The 18,808-nt window shown below is 39.3% G+C and overlaps 1 protein-coding gene across 2 annotated transcripts in view; it reads left to right on the forward strand.

Annotated features, from left to right (window-relative positions):
- Window positions 1-9,504: 9,504 nt before the first annotated feature.
- rab26 (RAB26, member RAS oncogene family) overlaps window positions 9,505-18,808 on the forward strand; it is a 122,850-nt gene continuing 113,546 nt past the window's right edge. Inside the window, exons 1-2 of one of the 2 annotated variants that reach the window (XM_087845302.1) lie at window positions 9,505-9,979; window positions 13,266-13,376. In XM_087845302.1, the coding sequence (XP_087701428.1) occupies window positions 9,803-9,979; window positions 13,266-13,376 (288 nt within the window). In that variant the 5' untranslated portion in view covers window positions 9,505-9,802. The remainder of the gene's footprint in view (window positions 9,980-13,265; window positions 13,377-18,808) is intronic. The other variant, XM_087845301.1, reaches the window with a different exon arrangement.

The following is an 18,808-nucleotide window of genomic DNA, read 5'->3' on the forward strand; positions in this document are numbered from 1 at the left end:
GGCAGGTGTAAAACAGCTTGTGTGCTCATCCAAGAAATCAGCCGTGTCATTTCATTCTGTGATGTAAAAGCTACCAGTAACTTTTACACGCAAATAAAGTTGATGCACAGATCTATGGCATTACCTAATGAATTATTTTGTCACTAAACTTGTATTTACAAGGATGTTAGTGCTAAAATTAAGTAATTTTATGGCCTAAAACCAGAAATGAACAACAACAAAACAAAAATAAATGACAGACATGATATTAAGTCAGACGATATTGTTAAAAAAAGTTAGAAGTGGTTTGCAAAGTAGCTTGCAGAAAATTTAGGCAGGTTAAAGCGGCTTAAACGGGGTAGCCCTAGCAAAGCGTTGGAGCAGTGCATCTACAGATCAGAAGGTTGGTGGTTTGATCCCTCGCTGCGCCGTCTCCAGGTGTCATTGGGCAAGATAATAACCCCTAGTTGTTCTCCAGTTCATCCATTGGTGCATTTACCATTAAAGCAATTCAGTCTCACCGTGAGGCCTGACTGTTGGTCAGAAGGTTGAGGTTTCAAGTCCCTTAATGGTTGTCTTTTCACACTTTTACTGGGAATATCAGATAATCTGCCAGTAATGGAGGAGTCTGATTTTCTGGACTGCCGCTACGCTCCGTTAAATATCACAAAGAAAATCTTTGCAAAAGTAGGCATAAAACTACTGCTGACAACCAGGCAACTAATAATAATGATAAAGTTTCATTGATCATTTTGTCAATGATTTGTTCGTTGCTATGTAGAAGCCCTGTACCATCACCGCAGGATTTTCTTGAATACCATACTTGGACTATTAGATTGTGATGCCTAATATCTTGTTGAGTGATGATTTTTCCTTTTTTTCCCCCTGTTTTGGCTCTGAAATGAAGACCGCTCCTGGCAGGAGCTACAACTGTTGGTTATTGATTATTCTTCAGCTCTGAAACACATTTATTATCCGGGGGCCTCACAGAGTTTTGTGAAACGATGTGACCGATGTGATTAATTCTCCATCTAAAATACACTTTACAAACTTCAGAGGAGCGTGTTTATGGTTGCGGTGAAATATGGAGAGTTCTGAAAGTCTTGACGGTAAAATATTGGACAAAACAAGCTGGATTTGAACCAATAAATCTTTCCTCCATTCTGCGATGAAACCGCTTTGGCCTGTGTTAGTGAGTCATTCATTTGTCAGCCTGAGCGTTCAGCGTCCGCTAAGGTCTGAGTTACGTCTTTATGTTACTGTCACGATTCCTTAGGGCTGCTTGACTTATAATTATATACAAGGTAACTGCATTTACTTAATAACACGAGTAGATATCAGAGATGTGAGATGAAGGTGGGGACAATATGTTTCTATGCAAATGAAAATAACCTGTAGTAACATAAATGGCCTCTAGATGGTGCTGTTCACTATGTTATCAGCGTATTTAGGTCTTTGTGCTTCATTCTTCCAGATTCACTGCTTCACAAATATTTTTCTCAGAGGGAATCAATCTACCCTGTGTGTGTTTGTGTGTCTGTGTGACGTGTGTGAGCGCTACGCTGCTATTCAGGACCTTTTGTTGGTACGGCAATCCTTTTATCTGTTAATGACAAGTTTCCAGATTCATCAAAGACTGCCGGGTGTCTGCGATTTTACGCACATTCTTTGGCGTTGTATTCTCCTCACATGACAGATATTATTCCGAGTTGCTTTTATGCTACCTTTTCAGTATCTGTACTGATGTTTAAATATAAACATCAGTGTTTCCCTCCAACAGCTGTGTAAAATACCACAAATCATCTGTTTAAATTTTTTTAGAAAGAGAGCAGGAATAATGATTTGTTTTGGTGTACATGACAAAGTGGATGTGTATTTTTTGAAAAATGAACACATACACTGGCTGACAAAGTAATTTCCACCTTGCTTGCTTCATGGATAAATAATAGCTTCCCTTCCTGATGATGGAGGGTGCACCATTCCCTGGAGAACTGACTATGACTACTGTGTGTCCTGTGTGGACCCATATTTTTCATTATTTTCATCATTAAATAATAAAAGCTGGATATAAAAAAGGTGCGCGACTAAACAGTGTTTCCTTTTATTTAATGTAATGAAGCCGTTCATAACAGAGGAGCAGCCGTCTGGTTAATGCAGAATGAATGTGGCTGCTTGTTGTGTTCTTATAATATGACCAAATATTATTTTGGTTTGAAATTTTTTGTAAAAGCCTCTTTTACACTATATGAAAAAAAAAACTAAACAAAAGTAGGGCAGGGGTGGGGGTTGGTAGCTAGCTACAAGTCTCAGCACATATTGACTTAGCCTAGCTGACTGTGTTCAGCCATGTTCCCTTTTAACCATTTTAAACATTTCTTCATTTAGTTCAGTGTTTAGTTAATTTATTATGTTTATAAATATCATAATTACATGCTTAATACATCTATGGCGTTTCTTTCTCAAATAGCAAACTCTTCAGGTCCAAAAGGCTCCAAAATGCACTGACATGACAGTCAGTCATTTTTTAAGTTTATCTAATAGAAAAAAAAGAACATTGAACTAATTCATGTACATCAATTAGTGTGTAATTATGCTTTCCTTGAAATGAATGCATTCTCATTAAAGCAGGTGCCAGTTTGTGGATACCGCCATGTTGCTCACCCATCTTGAATACAAGGACCAAAATTGACCTTCCCATTCTGCCTTTTCTGTATGTGGCTGGAGACCAGCCATATACAGAGTACACATGATAAGTTGCCTTCAATCTAAAGATCAGAAATAGCTTTTTAAAACTATATATGACATTTGAACATTTATATTTTCATCATCTCTCCTCCCCCTTTTCCACCCTAATCAACTTCCTCCTCACCTCTAATCTCGTGACTTGAAGTCAGAGATCAAGTACTTGCATAAAACATGCATAAACATGCTTATTTATTCCCAATGTTATCATAATGACTTACTGTCCATAGATTTGACATGTGATTTCCCCCTCACCCCTCACCCCACGCCTCAGGGCAGCTGACAATGAGCCAGCTTAACAACAACAACTGGTTATAAACTAGCATTATAGCAGCTAATGGCTTGAATGTGATAAACAGTTTGATTACATTCTCATATTGTAGAAAAGTTTATTTGATAAGTGCCCAAGTCCAAAAAGTTAGCCAACTGTTAGCAGTTAGCTAACTGACAGGAAAGCTATTATCAACAATGCACCTCAGTAACGCTGTCATCAAGCTTCACTAAATAACCAACTCTCACTGGACGGAGTAAATAGACATGGATATCTGCCATATTCAAAGCTGAGGTAAACAGCAGACTGACAGCTTAGACTCACTACAGATGAACAGTGGCCAGAATCTTAGGATGACTTGGGTGTAGAAACATAAAATAATGCAAAACATTTAATTAACACATATCCAGTTTTTTTTTTCTCGAATCCACCGAACGGCTGCCCCGAGGTACCCCTGAGCAAGGTACCGTCCCTACAAACTGCTGCCCAGGCGCTAGATTGGTGGATGCCCACTGCCTCACTGAGTGAATGGGTTAAATGCAGAGAGGAATTTTCCCACGGGGATCAATAAAGTATACATTATTACATTATTATTATTATTATTCGTTGACCAAAGATAATATGTATAATATGTAATTTGATGTGACTTTATGATTCCCTAAACGGCCAATGGGTGCAAATAATCACGCAGCGTAGTCAAGAATACAGCAGTCCCCGAGCGCTTATCACGGGAGTTATGTTCCAAAAATTACCCGCGATAGGTGAAATCCGCGAAGTAGCCAACTTTATTTTTTTACAATTATTATAATTGTGTGTGGCAGCACGGTGGCACGGTGGTTAGCACTGTTGCCGCACAGCAAGAAGGTCCTGAGTTCAATTCCAACATCAGGCCGGGGTCTTTCTGTGTGGAGTTTGCATGTTCTCCCCGTGTTTGCGTGGGTTCCCTCCGGGTACTCCGGCTTCCTCCCACCGTCCAAAGACATGCAGCTTGTGTGGATAGGTTAATTGGATAATCCAAATTGTCACTAGGTGTGAATGTGCGAATGGATGTGGTTGCGAATGGTTGTCTGTCCCTGTGTGTTAGCCCTGCGACAGACTGGCGACCTGTCCAGGGTGTACCCTGCCTCTCGCCCTATGACAGCTGGGATAGGCTCCAGCGCCCCCCGCGACTCTGAAAAGGATAAGCGGAAGCGAATGGATGGATGTTATTCTTCAAATATGATGAAATATAGCGTATTCAAAAATGTTGTTCTTTTTACACAAAGTAGAAACACACTGACCAGCCATGGACATTGTCAGGTATATAAATTCAATGTTTTTGAGGCCATGTAAGAAAACAGAATTGAGCTGACTGTAATCTACTGACATCTAGTGGTGAGATTTTCCCACACAATACTTTTAAGCACCTTTAAGCAACTCAACAAGCTCTTTAAATCAGTGTGTGTGGTGGATGGGTGTGTCTGTGTTGGTTCACTCACCGGATCTGACAGTGCCACGCTCACACAGCGTGGATACTTTTAATAGCCTGCTCATCAAACGCATCCGCATTCTGTTTGTTTCCAACCTCCCTCTACAATCACTTCCGCTGCCTTTCCTACAGTTTTATGTGCCTTTGATTGTTAACTTACAGATCGATCACTGGATCACACAGACATCCACTGTGCATCCCGATTGTGTAAAACACGGCAGGGTGGTGCGTCTGATGACTCTCCACAGCTCCAGTCTGGCACATTCCCAGTTGTCCTCTGATATAATATTAAAGCGGAGGTGGCAGCAGCACTCAAAGAGTAGATATGACCAAAATGGGTGTGGGCTGCAAGTTCAATTCCCTGCTGGTAAAATCAGGCTAGAGGAAGTGAATGAATCCCACAGCAGATGCATCAGTGACTGCTTAGAGTTGTTGGAAAGCTGTCAGTGTGAAGGCTCGTAGCTGAATTAGGCTGCACTGGAAAAGTATGCTCAGCAAGTCTTCCATGAACAAAACCGATCAAATACAGTATGCAACCCAGCAAATGAGTCACCAGTGCAGCTCATCATCCTTTGTTAACCCTTACATAAAATGCTTTTTAGGGTGTGCGTTGTCACGGTAGACGTAGGAAAATGACTGTTTACTTGCAATGAGGGAGGGAGCTCCTGAATATAAACGAGTGACTCATGTGGTCTTTTTCTGTAACACGGTAGCTACTGTATTGTCTTCAGCTCTTCCTGGGAGCAGGGCAGGGATTTTGTCCTACACACACACACACACACACACACACACACACACACAAAACATATAAGCAGACAGCAATAATTGGTTGGGTCAAATCTGAGTGCACAGCTGCAAAATCATATGTCGAACTAGACGGCACATCCTCCAGCAAGACCAGCGCCCTGTATTGCAATTTTAATGAATGTCAGTGAATCTACAGTGAAACGTTACGGGGTTGTGCCATTGCTTATGCTCCATGGCTCCACCAAGTTCCTGAAATTAAGCTTATTTCTTCTTTCTTATTGATAACATTAATGATCCACTGCTCAAGGAAAAATGAGCAAAATCAATAAAAAAAGAAAAGATAAGATTCCTTTTTTGTCTCAAATAAGACAACCCAGAATGCTAAGTGTGAACTGGCATTGCATTGAGAGTTCCTCCTCAAAAATATAGAGTCTAAAAATTGATAACCAAATACTAAGTTTAACGCAATAGTTATTTAGTTCCAGTTCACAACCGTTTTCTTAAGGCATTTAAGGTAATATTGCAGAAGAAAAAAACAAAACTATGATCTGTTAGCAAGAACATGGCAACAGTGGGCAGGAAGAACTCTCTTTTAACAGGAAGAAATCTTCAGCACAACCTATTATGAGGGCTCTGAAATCAACGTCAAACATGGCAAACATGCACCATCTTGCATTGATTTATTTGTTCAAAAACAACAGGTCCTCAACATCCATTAATAAAAAATTACCTTTTTTTTTCTGCTTCTGCCAATATTATGGTGCCAACTGAGATTATGGCTACTTTTACTTGAAACCAGGTTAACATGCTGATGTTTTCACACGAGAACGGGTGGAGAATGGTATCAGTGCATTTTTCACATTTTTACTTAAAGAATCAAGCAATTAATAATTTATATATAACACAAGAAGTGCTGCCAATTACCTCCTGGTCAGCTTTTGAATCATTGCAGTTGAAGAGCACTTTGTATCTTGGAAAACACAGTAGCTGACATGTAGGGGTGTCAAAAATAAGGCCTGGGGGCCAGAATCAGCCTGGCAAAGACTGAAATCTGGCCCACTGGAAGACTTTGAAATATAAAAATAATTAAATAAAAGATAAACAATAACAACTAAAGAAGAAAAAAAGTCTAGATATTTCAGGTTTGTTTATTTTTTTGTTTTATTTTTTTTTACAATAAGTACACAGCGGGGCGAAAGAATGGGATGTTTTTTTGTGAATTAACCTGGGCGGTGAGCTGCCGGATGTTTTTCTGTAATTTTATACATTTATTTATTTGTGTTGACAGATTTTTCTAATTTGCTAGAGCAGTATTTCTTTGTCATGAGTAAAAACTGAGACGCACCGTTGAAGTTGCACGTCTTTTTCTTATATCAAATAGGATTGAATGTGTAACGTCTAAAGTCGACATTCCTGCCTTGCAGTTTGTAGAGGATGACATGACTGCACTCTTAAATCCTGTACGAAGACACTATAAGACATGTAAGAACCATAGATCTGCTCTTTATTGACTTCACCCTTGGTTTTAATTGTATTCAGCCACATCTTCTTGCACACAGCCTTTAATTTAATTTGAATATAGATTTTAGCACAGTGTTGGCTCACTGGCCTCTTAACAACCAGATCCTGTGGGTCTAGGCTATTGGAACCCTGTCCAATCATCCTCAATTGGATCCCCTCAGGGCTGTGTGTTTTTACCACTTCTATCTGGGTCTAATACTAATAAGCATTAGAACAACCCTAGATCGAGATGCATGTCGACAGCACTCTAATTGTAAGTCTTCTGCAAGGTGTGGAGCAAGATTATGTCCCAGTCCTTGATGAGTCTCTTAGCCTGTGCGTTCTCCTAAGAAACGTGGCTTCAACCAGAAGTGTTTGATTTCAAAGAAATTTGGGACATTTAACTGTATTTTTTTAAGTTTATAGCTTTTCCCTACTGACAAAGACCTCCCCTATGACCATTCATATACACGAAGATAATTAGGTTATGGATTTCTGTAATTTTACAGATTTACTCCTTACAATTTAATCCCAAAGAGTCATGCTCACAGATTCCTTTAATTTACTACAGCAGCATTTCTTTATCATGTAGAAAAACTGAAACACATGGTTGAAATTGTGCTTCTTTATCTTATATTAAAATGATTCAGAGATTAAATGTGCAGTTTAGTGCTGTGCAATACTGTAAATTTTGTTATGCTCCAATGCCAAGTAAATAAAGGGCCAGAGTTTCAGACACCAGTACCAATTCTGATACTTTTAAGGCAGAATATTTAGGGAAAAACACAATTCAGTTGGCTACATAGTAGCACTGATACATAGTAGTATCAGTCTAATACCAATACCAACATCAATGTTTGGATCAATCCGCCTCCCTCTAGTGCAGACATAAGATGAAAATGGGGCGTATGTGACCTGTGATGTAAAGAAGTTTAAGATTTCTGCATCAGGATGAAGGTTTGGACTCCCCAGATGTAGCACATTTACATTCATGGTGACAGTTTGGGACACTGGACTTTTCTATAGTGTTTTGTGTATTGTATATATGCATGTATAAGACTACTTATGGGCCCATGAAAAACCATTGCCCAAGGACCCACAGGGCTATTTGTGTTTGGAAACTGTTGCTTAATTTTAATATGTCTAACACACACCTTTTTCTCTCTCCTAGACTGCATGGTTTTGTCAACAATTCACCTTTTTGCTGCTTGGCACCTGAGATAAAAAATGTGTGTGGCCGTGCCAAGCTCTATTCCAGTTAAATATTCACCATCCCAAAAACCTGATGGCTCATTTGGCTAATGGTGTTCAGCATAACCATTTAATTTTTTCCTGCTGTAATGCCACTCTAAATCCCAAACGTCCATCAGTGAAAGAACAAGGTAATTGTTTTACAACACAGGCAACCTGAAGTCCCACATATTACAGGATGCCTGCTTAACAGCTGTTGGACTTGTGCACTATACCCAAGAGGAGCTGCCTCAGTAGTATTGGACACAGGAGATACGAAGCCATGAATCTGAAAGTGTCTGCACAGAACAGCAAGTAGAGGAGGTTTGATCCAAATATTGATAGCATCGATACCAACGGTGGCATTGATATCGGATTGATAAAACCAGAATAGGATCGATACTTATCCTCTAAGTTGAGCAAATGGCCTGTATTTATATAGCACTTTACTAGTCCCTAAGGACCCCAAAGCGCTTTACACATCCAGTCATCCACCCATTCGCACACATTCACAGAAGCTACATTGTAGCCACAGCCACCCTGAGGCGCACTGACAGAGGCGAGGCTGCCGGACACTGGCGCCACCGGGCCCTCTGACCACCACCAGTAGGCAACGGGTGAAGTGTCTCGCCCAAGGACACAACGACCGAGACTGTCCCAAGCTGGGGCTTGAACCAGCAACCTTCCAAATACAAGGCGAACTCCCAACTCTTGAGCCAAGATCGCCCCATGAGCAAGTAGCCCACTGAATTTTTTTCATTCTTTGCAAATTAATATATATACCTCAAACTATGGAAAATGTCAGAACCATTTTGTGTTGACTGTCTATTTTATTTATAGCCTGTAGCACATTTAAAAAACAGAAGTTAACCCAGACAGACTAATTTACATTCCAGGTCTCCAATAAACCCAGGCTCAAAATACATGAAAAGCTGAAAGATGTGTTTTGATGTGTAAACTAATTATTGGAAAAGTAAAAATCACAGTGAGTTAGTGGTCATTGGAATTTTCAAACTGATGATGATTCAGCTCATAAGTCATGACACACTGCTCTCATCTACCTTTAAAAGTTAAAAGTATCAATATCGGTAATTGGTATCGGTATACTTGCCCCGCATCATACCAAAATTTGCAGTATGGCACAGCACTAACAGCTAACTGAAAGTCTGAATCGGTGCCAGAAGGAAGTTGGACCTTTAAGACAGGAAATACACCCAAAACATTAGTGCAGTCTGTTTGTGCATTAAAAACTTGGAGCCACAGCCTAAATAAGATTTGCATAATACTGTAAAGCTTCCAGAATTACCCCGTAAAAAGACTGATTCCGGTCTCTCGTCCTTCCTTAAAATAATGACCGATCATTCATCAAGTATCTTTGATGTGCCGCATTATCAGCTATAAGAAATCCGTTTTCTAGCTTAACGAGACTGCTTTTGTGCTGCATAATTTGAAAGTGTGTGGATTTCTTTTCTCTTTATTTTTTGTTTTAGTGTGGATTTTCCACAGAACCATGCCTTCTCCCGCTCCCAACATCACGTTACGAGAGAACGGGAGAGAGAGGCGGGGAGGGAGAGCGAGAGAGGGTGCTGTTTACATTGCGAGCAGACCTCAGATTTACAGTCATCCAGCTGCACCGCGGAGACAACAGCTGCCTCTATTTAAAGGACAGTTTTTCCGTTTTGTTGTCACTTGCCAATTTAGGCTTTACGCACAGTCATGATTTTGACGCACAGGTGAACTTACCTCACCTCAACGCACCCCGATCAGAACTCAAAAAAGGAGAAAAGAAAAGTGTCCAGTTCACACTCTCCTCCTCCTCGTTTTTCCTTTTTTAATTACTCGAAGTGGAGCAGGTCGTCAGAGTCATGTCCAGGAAGAAGACAGCGAAAGGCAAAGGGAGCTCCAAGAGCCCCAAGGCATCTCCGAGCAGCGGGAGGACGGGGAAAGGCTTGACCGCAGCTGCTGCTCCGTCCTCCGGGCTGGTCTATCCCAGCAGACCATCCATCAGCAACAGCGGAGAGTTTTATGACATCGCCTTCAAGGTGAGCACAAGCTTAGCGTAGGGTATTCGTCTTATAGAGACTTTACCTGAGAAGTGAAGCGAATTAGCATCAGCCAATTTTAAAAAGTCCCTCTTTAAAGGAAAAAAGTGTCTTGTGTTCTTAGTTAAAAGTGTGCTTGTGTCCAGTAGATTGCATGACTCTACAGACAAATCACAGTGAATGTTTGCAGAAATGAATCTAAAGATGATTAAAGATGATTCATTTGTCCTGAAAATCAGGCTTTTTCTTAAAATAGTGGTCTTTCTACTTTGTTTCTACTTTTGTAGTTTTCAGGCATGGCTGTGTATGGAAGTTAGTTTCGGCCAAGAAATATAATTTCCTATTGTGTTCATTTTTATTTCAGAATTTTCTTTTAGTTTAGTTTCTCTGAGTTATCATCTCATCTCTTTTGACTGCTGGATAGTAGCTCTATATACATCATACACCTTGTCATCTATGTTTCAACAGGCTTCTTAAACCACTCAAGGTGCTTTAAAACAGAAAAACATACGTAACATATGCAAAAACTGTGTGCTGTGTGCTTATGCAAGAAAACAAATGTTGTTTTCAGTGTCGTGTTTTTGACAGCTTTTCCTTCTGTGCTTGAGATTTCCTCATGTTTACCTTCCAAACTGCTCGCACATGCATGAAATGCTGCTTAGTGCATCCGGTGTCTCCTTTCAAGCGCTGAACTTTAGAAACATTAAGTGTTGCTGCACACATGTTGTCCGGTGCAATAACATGGAAGAGCTGATGATGATGGAGAGAGGTTTCTATTATTAATGAGATAAATTAACTGCAGTGAAGGAGAGCAGCGGCGCTTTTTGTTTAACAGGAGCGGAGCTGACAGAATAAGTGCTACTGCCATCTCATGGTAAAGCTCAGGTTTGATATGTCCTGATAGCTGTGTCAGGAGGCAGATGCCATCAGGGATGAAGGACTGTTTTAGTTTCCCTTACAAAAAATGTAACCCCCGCCAAAAAAACACCGTCTTGGTGTTTTGAAACCAGATGTGAGGAGTGAAAAGGTGGATGTGATTGACTGGTGCTCATAGGAGGTGATTGTCAGTCACATGATACGGCATACTTTGCTTTAATGTCATTCATGGACACTTATGGGCACACAAATTGACAAAACTAACATTAAGTTTCACTTGTTATAAGTAGAAACAAGCAGATGAGCTTATAAGCTTATCAGGAAAGTCTTTACTGACGTCAGGAAACTCTTTTGCCATACACACTTCCGTGCACCCAGATGTTTTTTGCAGGGTGTCGCCCACTGCTGGCTGTTAAAAAAATGCAGCTTTTGCATCCCTTCGTTCTTCCCTTTTCGCAAGCTACATCTACGCTGTGTGTGTGTGTGTGTGTGTAGCCCACTTTATGTGTCTAAAAGAATATTTTTGAGTTATAGCTTATAAATGAAAGACATTTTTTCATCATTTAGAAATCTAAATATCTTTTCTGTTTTTCTATACTATATGCAATTCTAAATACACGGTTGTGCAAAAGTCTTGAGCCACTCGTCATTTGTTTATATTTTGGTAGGAAAATGGGAAATAGGTGCAGTAGTTTATTGAAATGTGCAAACTTAACACTTAAATAAATAAATGTAAATAAATGTAAGCCTGAAAGTCAATATTTCCATGACTGTTAGTGTTCCATTGTGTGTTTTTCTACTTTTAGTGTATTGACAGTGTACTTGGCATTACTGCTATGCTGAAAAATGAAGCATTTTCCAATTAGTAGGTCTTGCATGGTGGATCTGTATCAGTCAGTACTTTTATCTGCATTTGTAATTCCATCAATTTTGACAAGATTTCCAACACCACTGGCTGAGCCTCCATCATGTTTTAGTGGCTGTAGAGACTCACTTTTTTACCTCTCCTCTGACCTCCTCCATGCGCTTTGATGACTTATTTTGTCAAACTGTCCTCAGAATGCGTGGAGATGGTCAGAGGAGATCCATCCATCTCTCTATAAGACTTACTGTAACCGATTTTCAGTCCAATTTTGTGTGTAATTTCACATAACCCAGCCTTTTCTTCCTGTTTCCCAGATACTGTTCAGCTACTGTAGGGTTTTAGGTGGTTTGGTTCTTCTTTTGTCCTCCACCCATTCAGCCAAGATATACTAAGATACACTTTCAGTTCTTTGGCCTATCTGTCAATCTGTGTTATCTTTAACATTTTCTATGGATTCAGCTAAAGACATTGAAATCAATTATGTGTTTTTTTGACAGTTGGTTCTTTGCTTAATTATGTCTGTTATGTGTACACATAACACTGGTTCATCCCTTGAGTTAGGTACCTTTTTATGTATGAATGATTCATAGGTATATGTCAAGTGGCTTAACGTAAAAAAATATTAATCATATGGTATAAGACTGGAGTGAAGTGAGTGAAAAAACAGCAAATGTCTAAAGAAAAGCTTGAAAAGCCATCAGAAAACTAGAGAACTATTACTAAAAACCTATTTTGCAAATTACAAGAACGTCTGGAGTCTTGGAAGCAAGTACTACGAGTGACAATCTGGAAGAGCCAGATCTGGATACCCACAAACATTTAATGTTTTTTCGTTTTGTCAAAGCTCTAGATCTCCACCACAAAATTTGACTTGGTGGTTTTTACATACTTTAGTTAACAGACAAAAAAAGACAAACTGCACTATACTTGTTGTTAAACCCCTTGAATTAGTCTGTAGTACAATCATATCTTGACTGTTTGAAGTAAATCTTTCTGTACCTCTGTCTTGGCTCTCGACTTGGCTGAGGAATAATCAATAATGACACAGCATTGACACAGAACATACATAATTGAAAGTATGAAATGGAGATGAAAAAGACTAATGATATTCTACATTGGGCATATGCAAATCTAAATTCTCATTATGTGGGTGGAAGCTGGTATTAATAATGCACCCTGATTAGCAACTGTTCCCATGGTAGACTGACCAAAATCACAGCTCCACTTTGACTTTGTGTGGTACTCCCACTTGTAACAGTTCAGTGTACCAAATGTCACCTCTGAACATGGCAAATCAAAGCTAAATGAACACCAATATCAGAGTAGACCACTGAATTAGAGAAAAAATGTATATATATTTTTATATGATGTGATATGTAAGACATAATAAAATAAGCAGTTTTATGTCCATTGGTCTGTACATGCTGCTTTTTCCCAGTATTTGTTTATGTGTTTTTTTATATACCTTAAACATCTTCACACGCACACACAAGCGTGCAAGGTTTAAAATTTTATGAACCGATACATTGTCACCTTCTGTCTCAGGTGATGCTCGTGGGGGACTCAGGCGTGGGAAAGACTTGTCTGCTGGTTCGCTTCAAAGATGGAGCCTTTCTGGCTGGGAGCTTCATCTCCACCGTGGGCATTGATTTCAGGGTAAGCATTAGCATATAGGCTACGTTGTGTCTGCCTGTTGACGTCATTGCTTCTTCAGCCAAATGTACGCTTTGTCAAGTTACTGAGAAATTTTAAATTCTATCCTTATAGTCCCTATGTGAATATTATAAGCTGTGGCTGATGCTTCCATCCAAAGGAAATCTCTTCCCACTATTTTTCAAACTTAGTCTGTCTCTGAGAATTGTAGCTGTTTGCAGTGTGAGTTGTGCCAGAGATTTTTTTATGGAGGACATATGGTTCCGAATCTTTGGGAGCATTCGGTTCGCTGCCTCCAAAAAGTCGATCGGCAGTTGAAACAGGAAACATATTAGTGGAATTGTTTTGCACTAACACATGCACGGTAAAGGTTTACAGCTGTATCAGAAGTATAAAATATGCATGAAGCCTCCAAGTCTGAAAAGCCAATGCCCAAGTACCTTAAACCTGAATTTTTTTTTAGAGCCACCAGGAGGTGCTATCTGTGGTTGCTAAACAGCAGCTGTGGCTATTTTGAATAAATTAACATAATAATAATAAGTTAAAAATTTGACAGAACAATGTACTTGGGGCAAGCAGCTGATATTTTCTTTAACATGAATCATCTTAAGTGCCAAAATTTGGGAATTAGCTAGTGTAGCCAAAGGCAAATAGCCTAGCAGCTAGCGATCGATTTGCAGCCAAGTGACAACAGTGTGTTATAATGCGAGGAGAAACAGCACGTCTACGTTGTAATTTTAGAGTAGTTTGTTTAAACAGATAAATATTTAAAATCAAGTCAATGTGAAAATGTTGAAAATTAAGGGTACTGTAAACGGTGTGGGTGTCGGGGATACTACAAAAAATGTCTTAAAAATCCTGAAATGAATGTTCTGCCCACAACCACCACAAAATCCCAGGCTAGCATTGCAATTGCTCATAACAGGACCTCCTAAAGTTGTGTGTAGCTGTGTAGCATATTGGGTTTTTTGAGGGTTTTTTTGTGTGGTATTGTGACATTCCTAAATAATATATTTATAAATAAAATATTATAACACAGATGTGGTGAGCCAGGGTTTATCATGATCCATAGAATGGAGATTCTTAGACCTATGTTTACTAGATTTTTCCTTTATACAAGCACTGAGATTTTACATTGAATATTAATAAAGAGGGAGGCTTACACAAAGCATGATAACAATGAGAAAGGCTACATTTCCTCATAATGTTAATTAATAACACCTTTATTAAAGCTTTCAATATCTGGCAAATAATATTTTGACAGCTCTAACACCAAGTGTAAACGTGGTGTTAAAGTCTTTATTAAATCTTTAAATATCAATATAAATCTTTAAATATTTAATAAAGATAAAGATTTAATAAAGATTTTCTGTCAAAAATTGTAGGTTTAAATCAGGACTGGGACTATTTTGCAGTGCCAGAGAGGAAACTTTATAGCTGCTTTCACATATTCAGTAGTGCTCTCCTTGACGATTGAACCGGCCTTCATGTGCAAAATCAGTACCTCTTAAATTCTTCACTTGGGAAGTGCACTGATTTTCAAGGATAGCAGCAGCAAGCGGGGGAGATTGAGAGCATATTATTGTCTGACTGCGAGTGAGTAGCAGCCGCTAGAAAAAAGGGTTCAGCTATAATGACTAGCCTTTAAAAGTTTAAACCCTCTCTGTCCCCTAGGCAACACAATCCATTTAAACTGAATGGAAAAAGATGAAAAAGTTTTAGTTAAACTAAGTTAATTTATTGATGGGTTATTTGCCCAATTTTTGCCCGTCGTGCCCTGGGGGAAATTACATGCGGGGCTTACATATAAAAAAGGAAAGAAAGAAAAAATGGTCACACTTGAAGTGCCACAACTTGGGACTAGAAACAGTTATAGTAGAGGGTGTTTAATGGTAGAAAGTAGGTACATTTCAATATCTGAAAGCACTGTTAATGCAGCATACCAGGGCATCTTTTGTTGTATATTCATTGATACCACACAGGGGAAGCATTCTGTGTTGTAATTTTAGAGAACCATGCTGCTTATTGAGCATTTAACATATCAGTTGCTGTTTTACCAGGGCAGCCAGGGTCTCATGATACATATAAAAGAAGTAAAGGTATGATGTCGCAAGCAAAGGCTGCAAACTGTGAATTGGAACTGTGCTGAACACAACATTAGACAGCACAACGCTGTTTCAGACTCAAGAAAAACAGAACAGCAAAAGAGGTAAAAATAGATAAAAGTGCTTTGTCTCCAGTCATTGGCCACAAAGACTGTGTAACAGAAAAAAGTGGTCATTATTACTTTGCAAGCAGACTATAGAGCTAAAAAAAACCCCAAAACTTTTATAGATTCTGGATCAAAAAACTCCTGTTATCCCAACCGAGCTTTGGCTGTTAGCGTGCTCTGTGTGTTTGTCCCCTCATTATCACTTCTATGACATGAAACCATCTTTCCTGGCAATTACAGTACAGGGGACAGTGTGAGCTGATTATTATGAAAAAAATTATTGGTTATTTCAAAGATACATATTTAAGAGTTTATATATATACTTTACCTAAGTCTTTTTAGCATTTATAGAGATCCAGATGGATCTCATTAGCATTTATTTACTCATATACTGTGGGCAAAACAAGAACCATGAACCTGGAACATAGACAACATAACAGTAGCCAGTGTGATGTCACTTGTTTTGGACTATATTTTGAAGCTTCAACATTTTTCTTGGGCTTTTTTGGAGCCAGAAGTGAAAACATTTATGCTAAGTTGATGTGTTAAGGGATCAGTTAATGCTAACTAGCTTGGCTAGCAAGCTAATAAAACACTAGTATCTCGTTCATAAACCAAACATCTTGTGCGGTCTGTACCATGTAGCAAGGTTTAGCATCAGTCAGATTATCAATCTAAATGGTTTTAGAGCAGGTAAAAGGCGCACGCATACAGAATAGGTCCAATTTAATAAGTCCAGTTAGCAGAGGTGAGGCATAGCAGGCCTAGCCTCCGCTGTCTGTATCGTAAATTTGTTAATCAAAGCGAGGTCCAGGATCCAGGTGGATGAGTTCACCCAACTCAGAGTTGTTCTGAAGGGGGAAGTATCCTGTGAAGCTAAATGCAATTCATACCATGGGCTTTGAAAGTCTACGGGTGTTTAATCACTTTTAGAGCCAGCTTCGAGTGGTACTTAGACTTGATGTAGTTTTTGGTACTTGTGCTTAAGACCTTTACACACTGAGCTTGATTCTGATGCAGATGCGGTTTTGTCAGGTAACATAGACACACCAATAACATTGAAAAATTCATCCCAAAAAACACACGGAAAAGTCAACTTCAAGCAAAGACGAGCTGGACGTGATGGAAGAAATTGAGATTTTGAGTTCATCCAGTTCTTACAAGAAGACAGTAGGACAGCAAATTTCATGATATGATCTGAGCATTCAAGCTGTATCACAGTAACTCATACACGTTGGTGGCCAGCCATTAAGGGGCAAACTGATTATCTGTTTCTAGCCCAACAGCACTTTGGCATACGGAGGGCATCAAACACCCACACCTGCTTTTAGTGTAAGTTTTCCTATCACCTGATATGAGTCAGATTTCTCCCCTGACACAACAGAAAGAATCACACTTTAAAAAAAAAAAGAAAAAATTTAGAGCGATTTCTTTAACCTTTTTAAAATGCCTGTTTTACTTTTTGACAAAGGTGACAACTAAAAACCTTGCTCTAATGTTCAAGGTCTATAACTCACAAGCACTCCCACACATGCTGACATTACCGTTTACTCCTCATTAGTGCGTCTGCTCAGACGCTCATCTCTTCAGTCTCTGCCTCTGTATATATGTTTTTGAAGTCTTGAGCACTTTGTGACAGATTTCAGTTATTATTAGGAGCCTGAATATCTGGGCTAGACACTGAAAGAAGCACTCCTTTGACGGTCTTTTGAAATGCGCTCGTTTCGTCAGGCTACTTATATGGGATCATACCCTCGTTAGACCTTAAAATAATCCATGTGTGATTAACACTTTAGTGTGACTGCTTTTGTAAATGTACGGTTTTATCATGAGGATGAACGTTTTAAACAGCAGAACCTACATTTTTTCTCTCTTTAGTAAGAAAATTTACTTCAAATTGATCAGAAACGTGGTCTGATTCCCTGTATGTTAGCTAGCCCTAGCTAAAAATGACCAACGGTGTGTGTTGCTTCTTCTAAGAATATATCTACCTACATTAGTAGAGTTAATTTCCCTTTCAAAAGAAAATTGGAGGCACTTGCCATTAACATTTTGTCTTTACTTAACCCCTCTGCTGTAGATAATGTTATCAGCTTGTGCTGAACAGTAAATGATGGGCGCCAGAGCTTATCTGCAAGGACGCCTGGGTAATTTGGGTGTCTCTGTTCTCATAACTTCCCTGGTACCAGAGGGTAGTATCCTTAGAGCTCAGTGAAAATTTTTAATTGGCACCGTCAGTGATATTTGAGGATAAGTAATTAATATTTAGCAGCTTGCAGCCGACACAGTGCCGCACAGGTCACCTCGACTCTCACCCCACGCTTAATGAAAATGAATATTTTAAGTTAAATTGCTCATACTGGTCAGTTACTTGGGTGAGTTTTTAAAGATCTGTTAGATGTGAGGCAATAACAGATTTTATGAGCAGGTTAACAAAAACTTATCTCCTGTTTTTTTTTTTTTTAATTTGTTGAAGTGTAAATATGATGTCATAGTTGGCAGTAGTGCAGCCTGTGTGTTCATGCACCCATTAGGGCAGAAGCACCGAAACTGAAGTGCTGTAACTGTGCTGTCGTAAAGTTTAAAATGTGATATATTCCAGCACTGAGTGCGGCTGTGAGTGTTAGAAACCGGCACTATCGGCTCTGTCAGGATTGTGCAGCAATGTGACCTTTTTACATTTAAGATAATGAGGAATATGTCTCAGCACTGAGCAGGGGAAAAAAGTTTTTGGTACTTCTGCCTGCTTTTTTCTCTCCATCTATTTATATTTCACTTGACAGGAAGAAGTGATGAGTCAGAAATCAAACTTCAAACGCTGCTCGACCTCTCTCCTGTTCTATTTTTATTTGTTGTCTTTTCCTGAGAGAGGTTTGTTAGAATTTCTGACGAGATTTACCTGTTCCATGGTGGAGGAATGGCAGATCGTATTCCCGTTTCTCTTCCCTGCTGTCGATGATACATGTGTGTCTCTCTCTGTGTGTGTGTGTGTCTGCATTTAATTATTTGTGTTTTCTCTTATTACCATAATGTGGTTTTCTGTCCCTTTCTCCACCTATTCACACAGCTTTAAATGCTGCACAGCACCAGGCTGGCTAATCATTAAACACAATGCTGCACAGTTCACATCGACACACGTGGTTTGTGTGTGTTTGTTGCTCCTTCCAGGCCACACACACACACACACACACACACACACTAACAGTCTATCAGAGCATGACAC

The sequence above is a fragment of the Neolamprologus brichardi genome, chromosome 8 (assembly GCF_056152115.1).
Source record: "Neolamprologus brichardi isolate AB-2024 chromosome 8, ASM5615211v1, whole genome shotgun sequence".
Lineage (NCBI taxonomy): Eukaryota > Metazoa > Chordata > Actinopteri > Cichliformes > Cichlidae > Neolamprologus > Neolamprologus brichardi.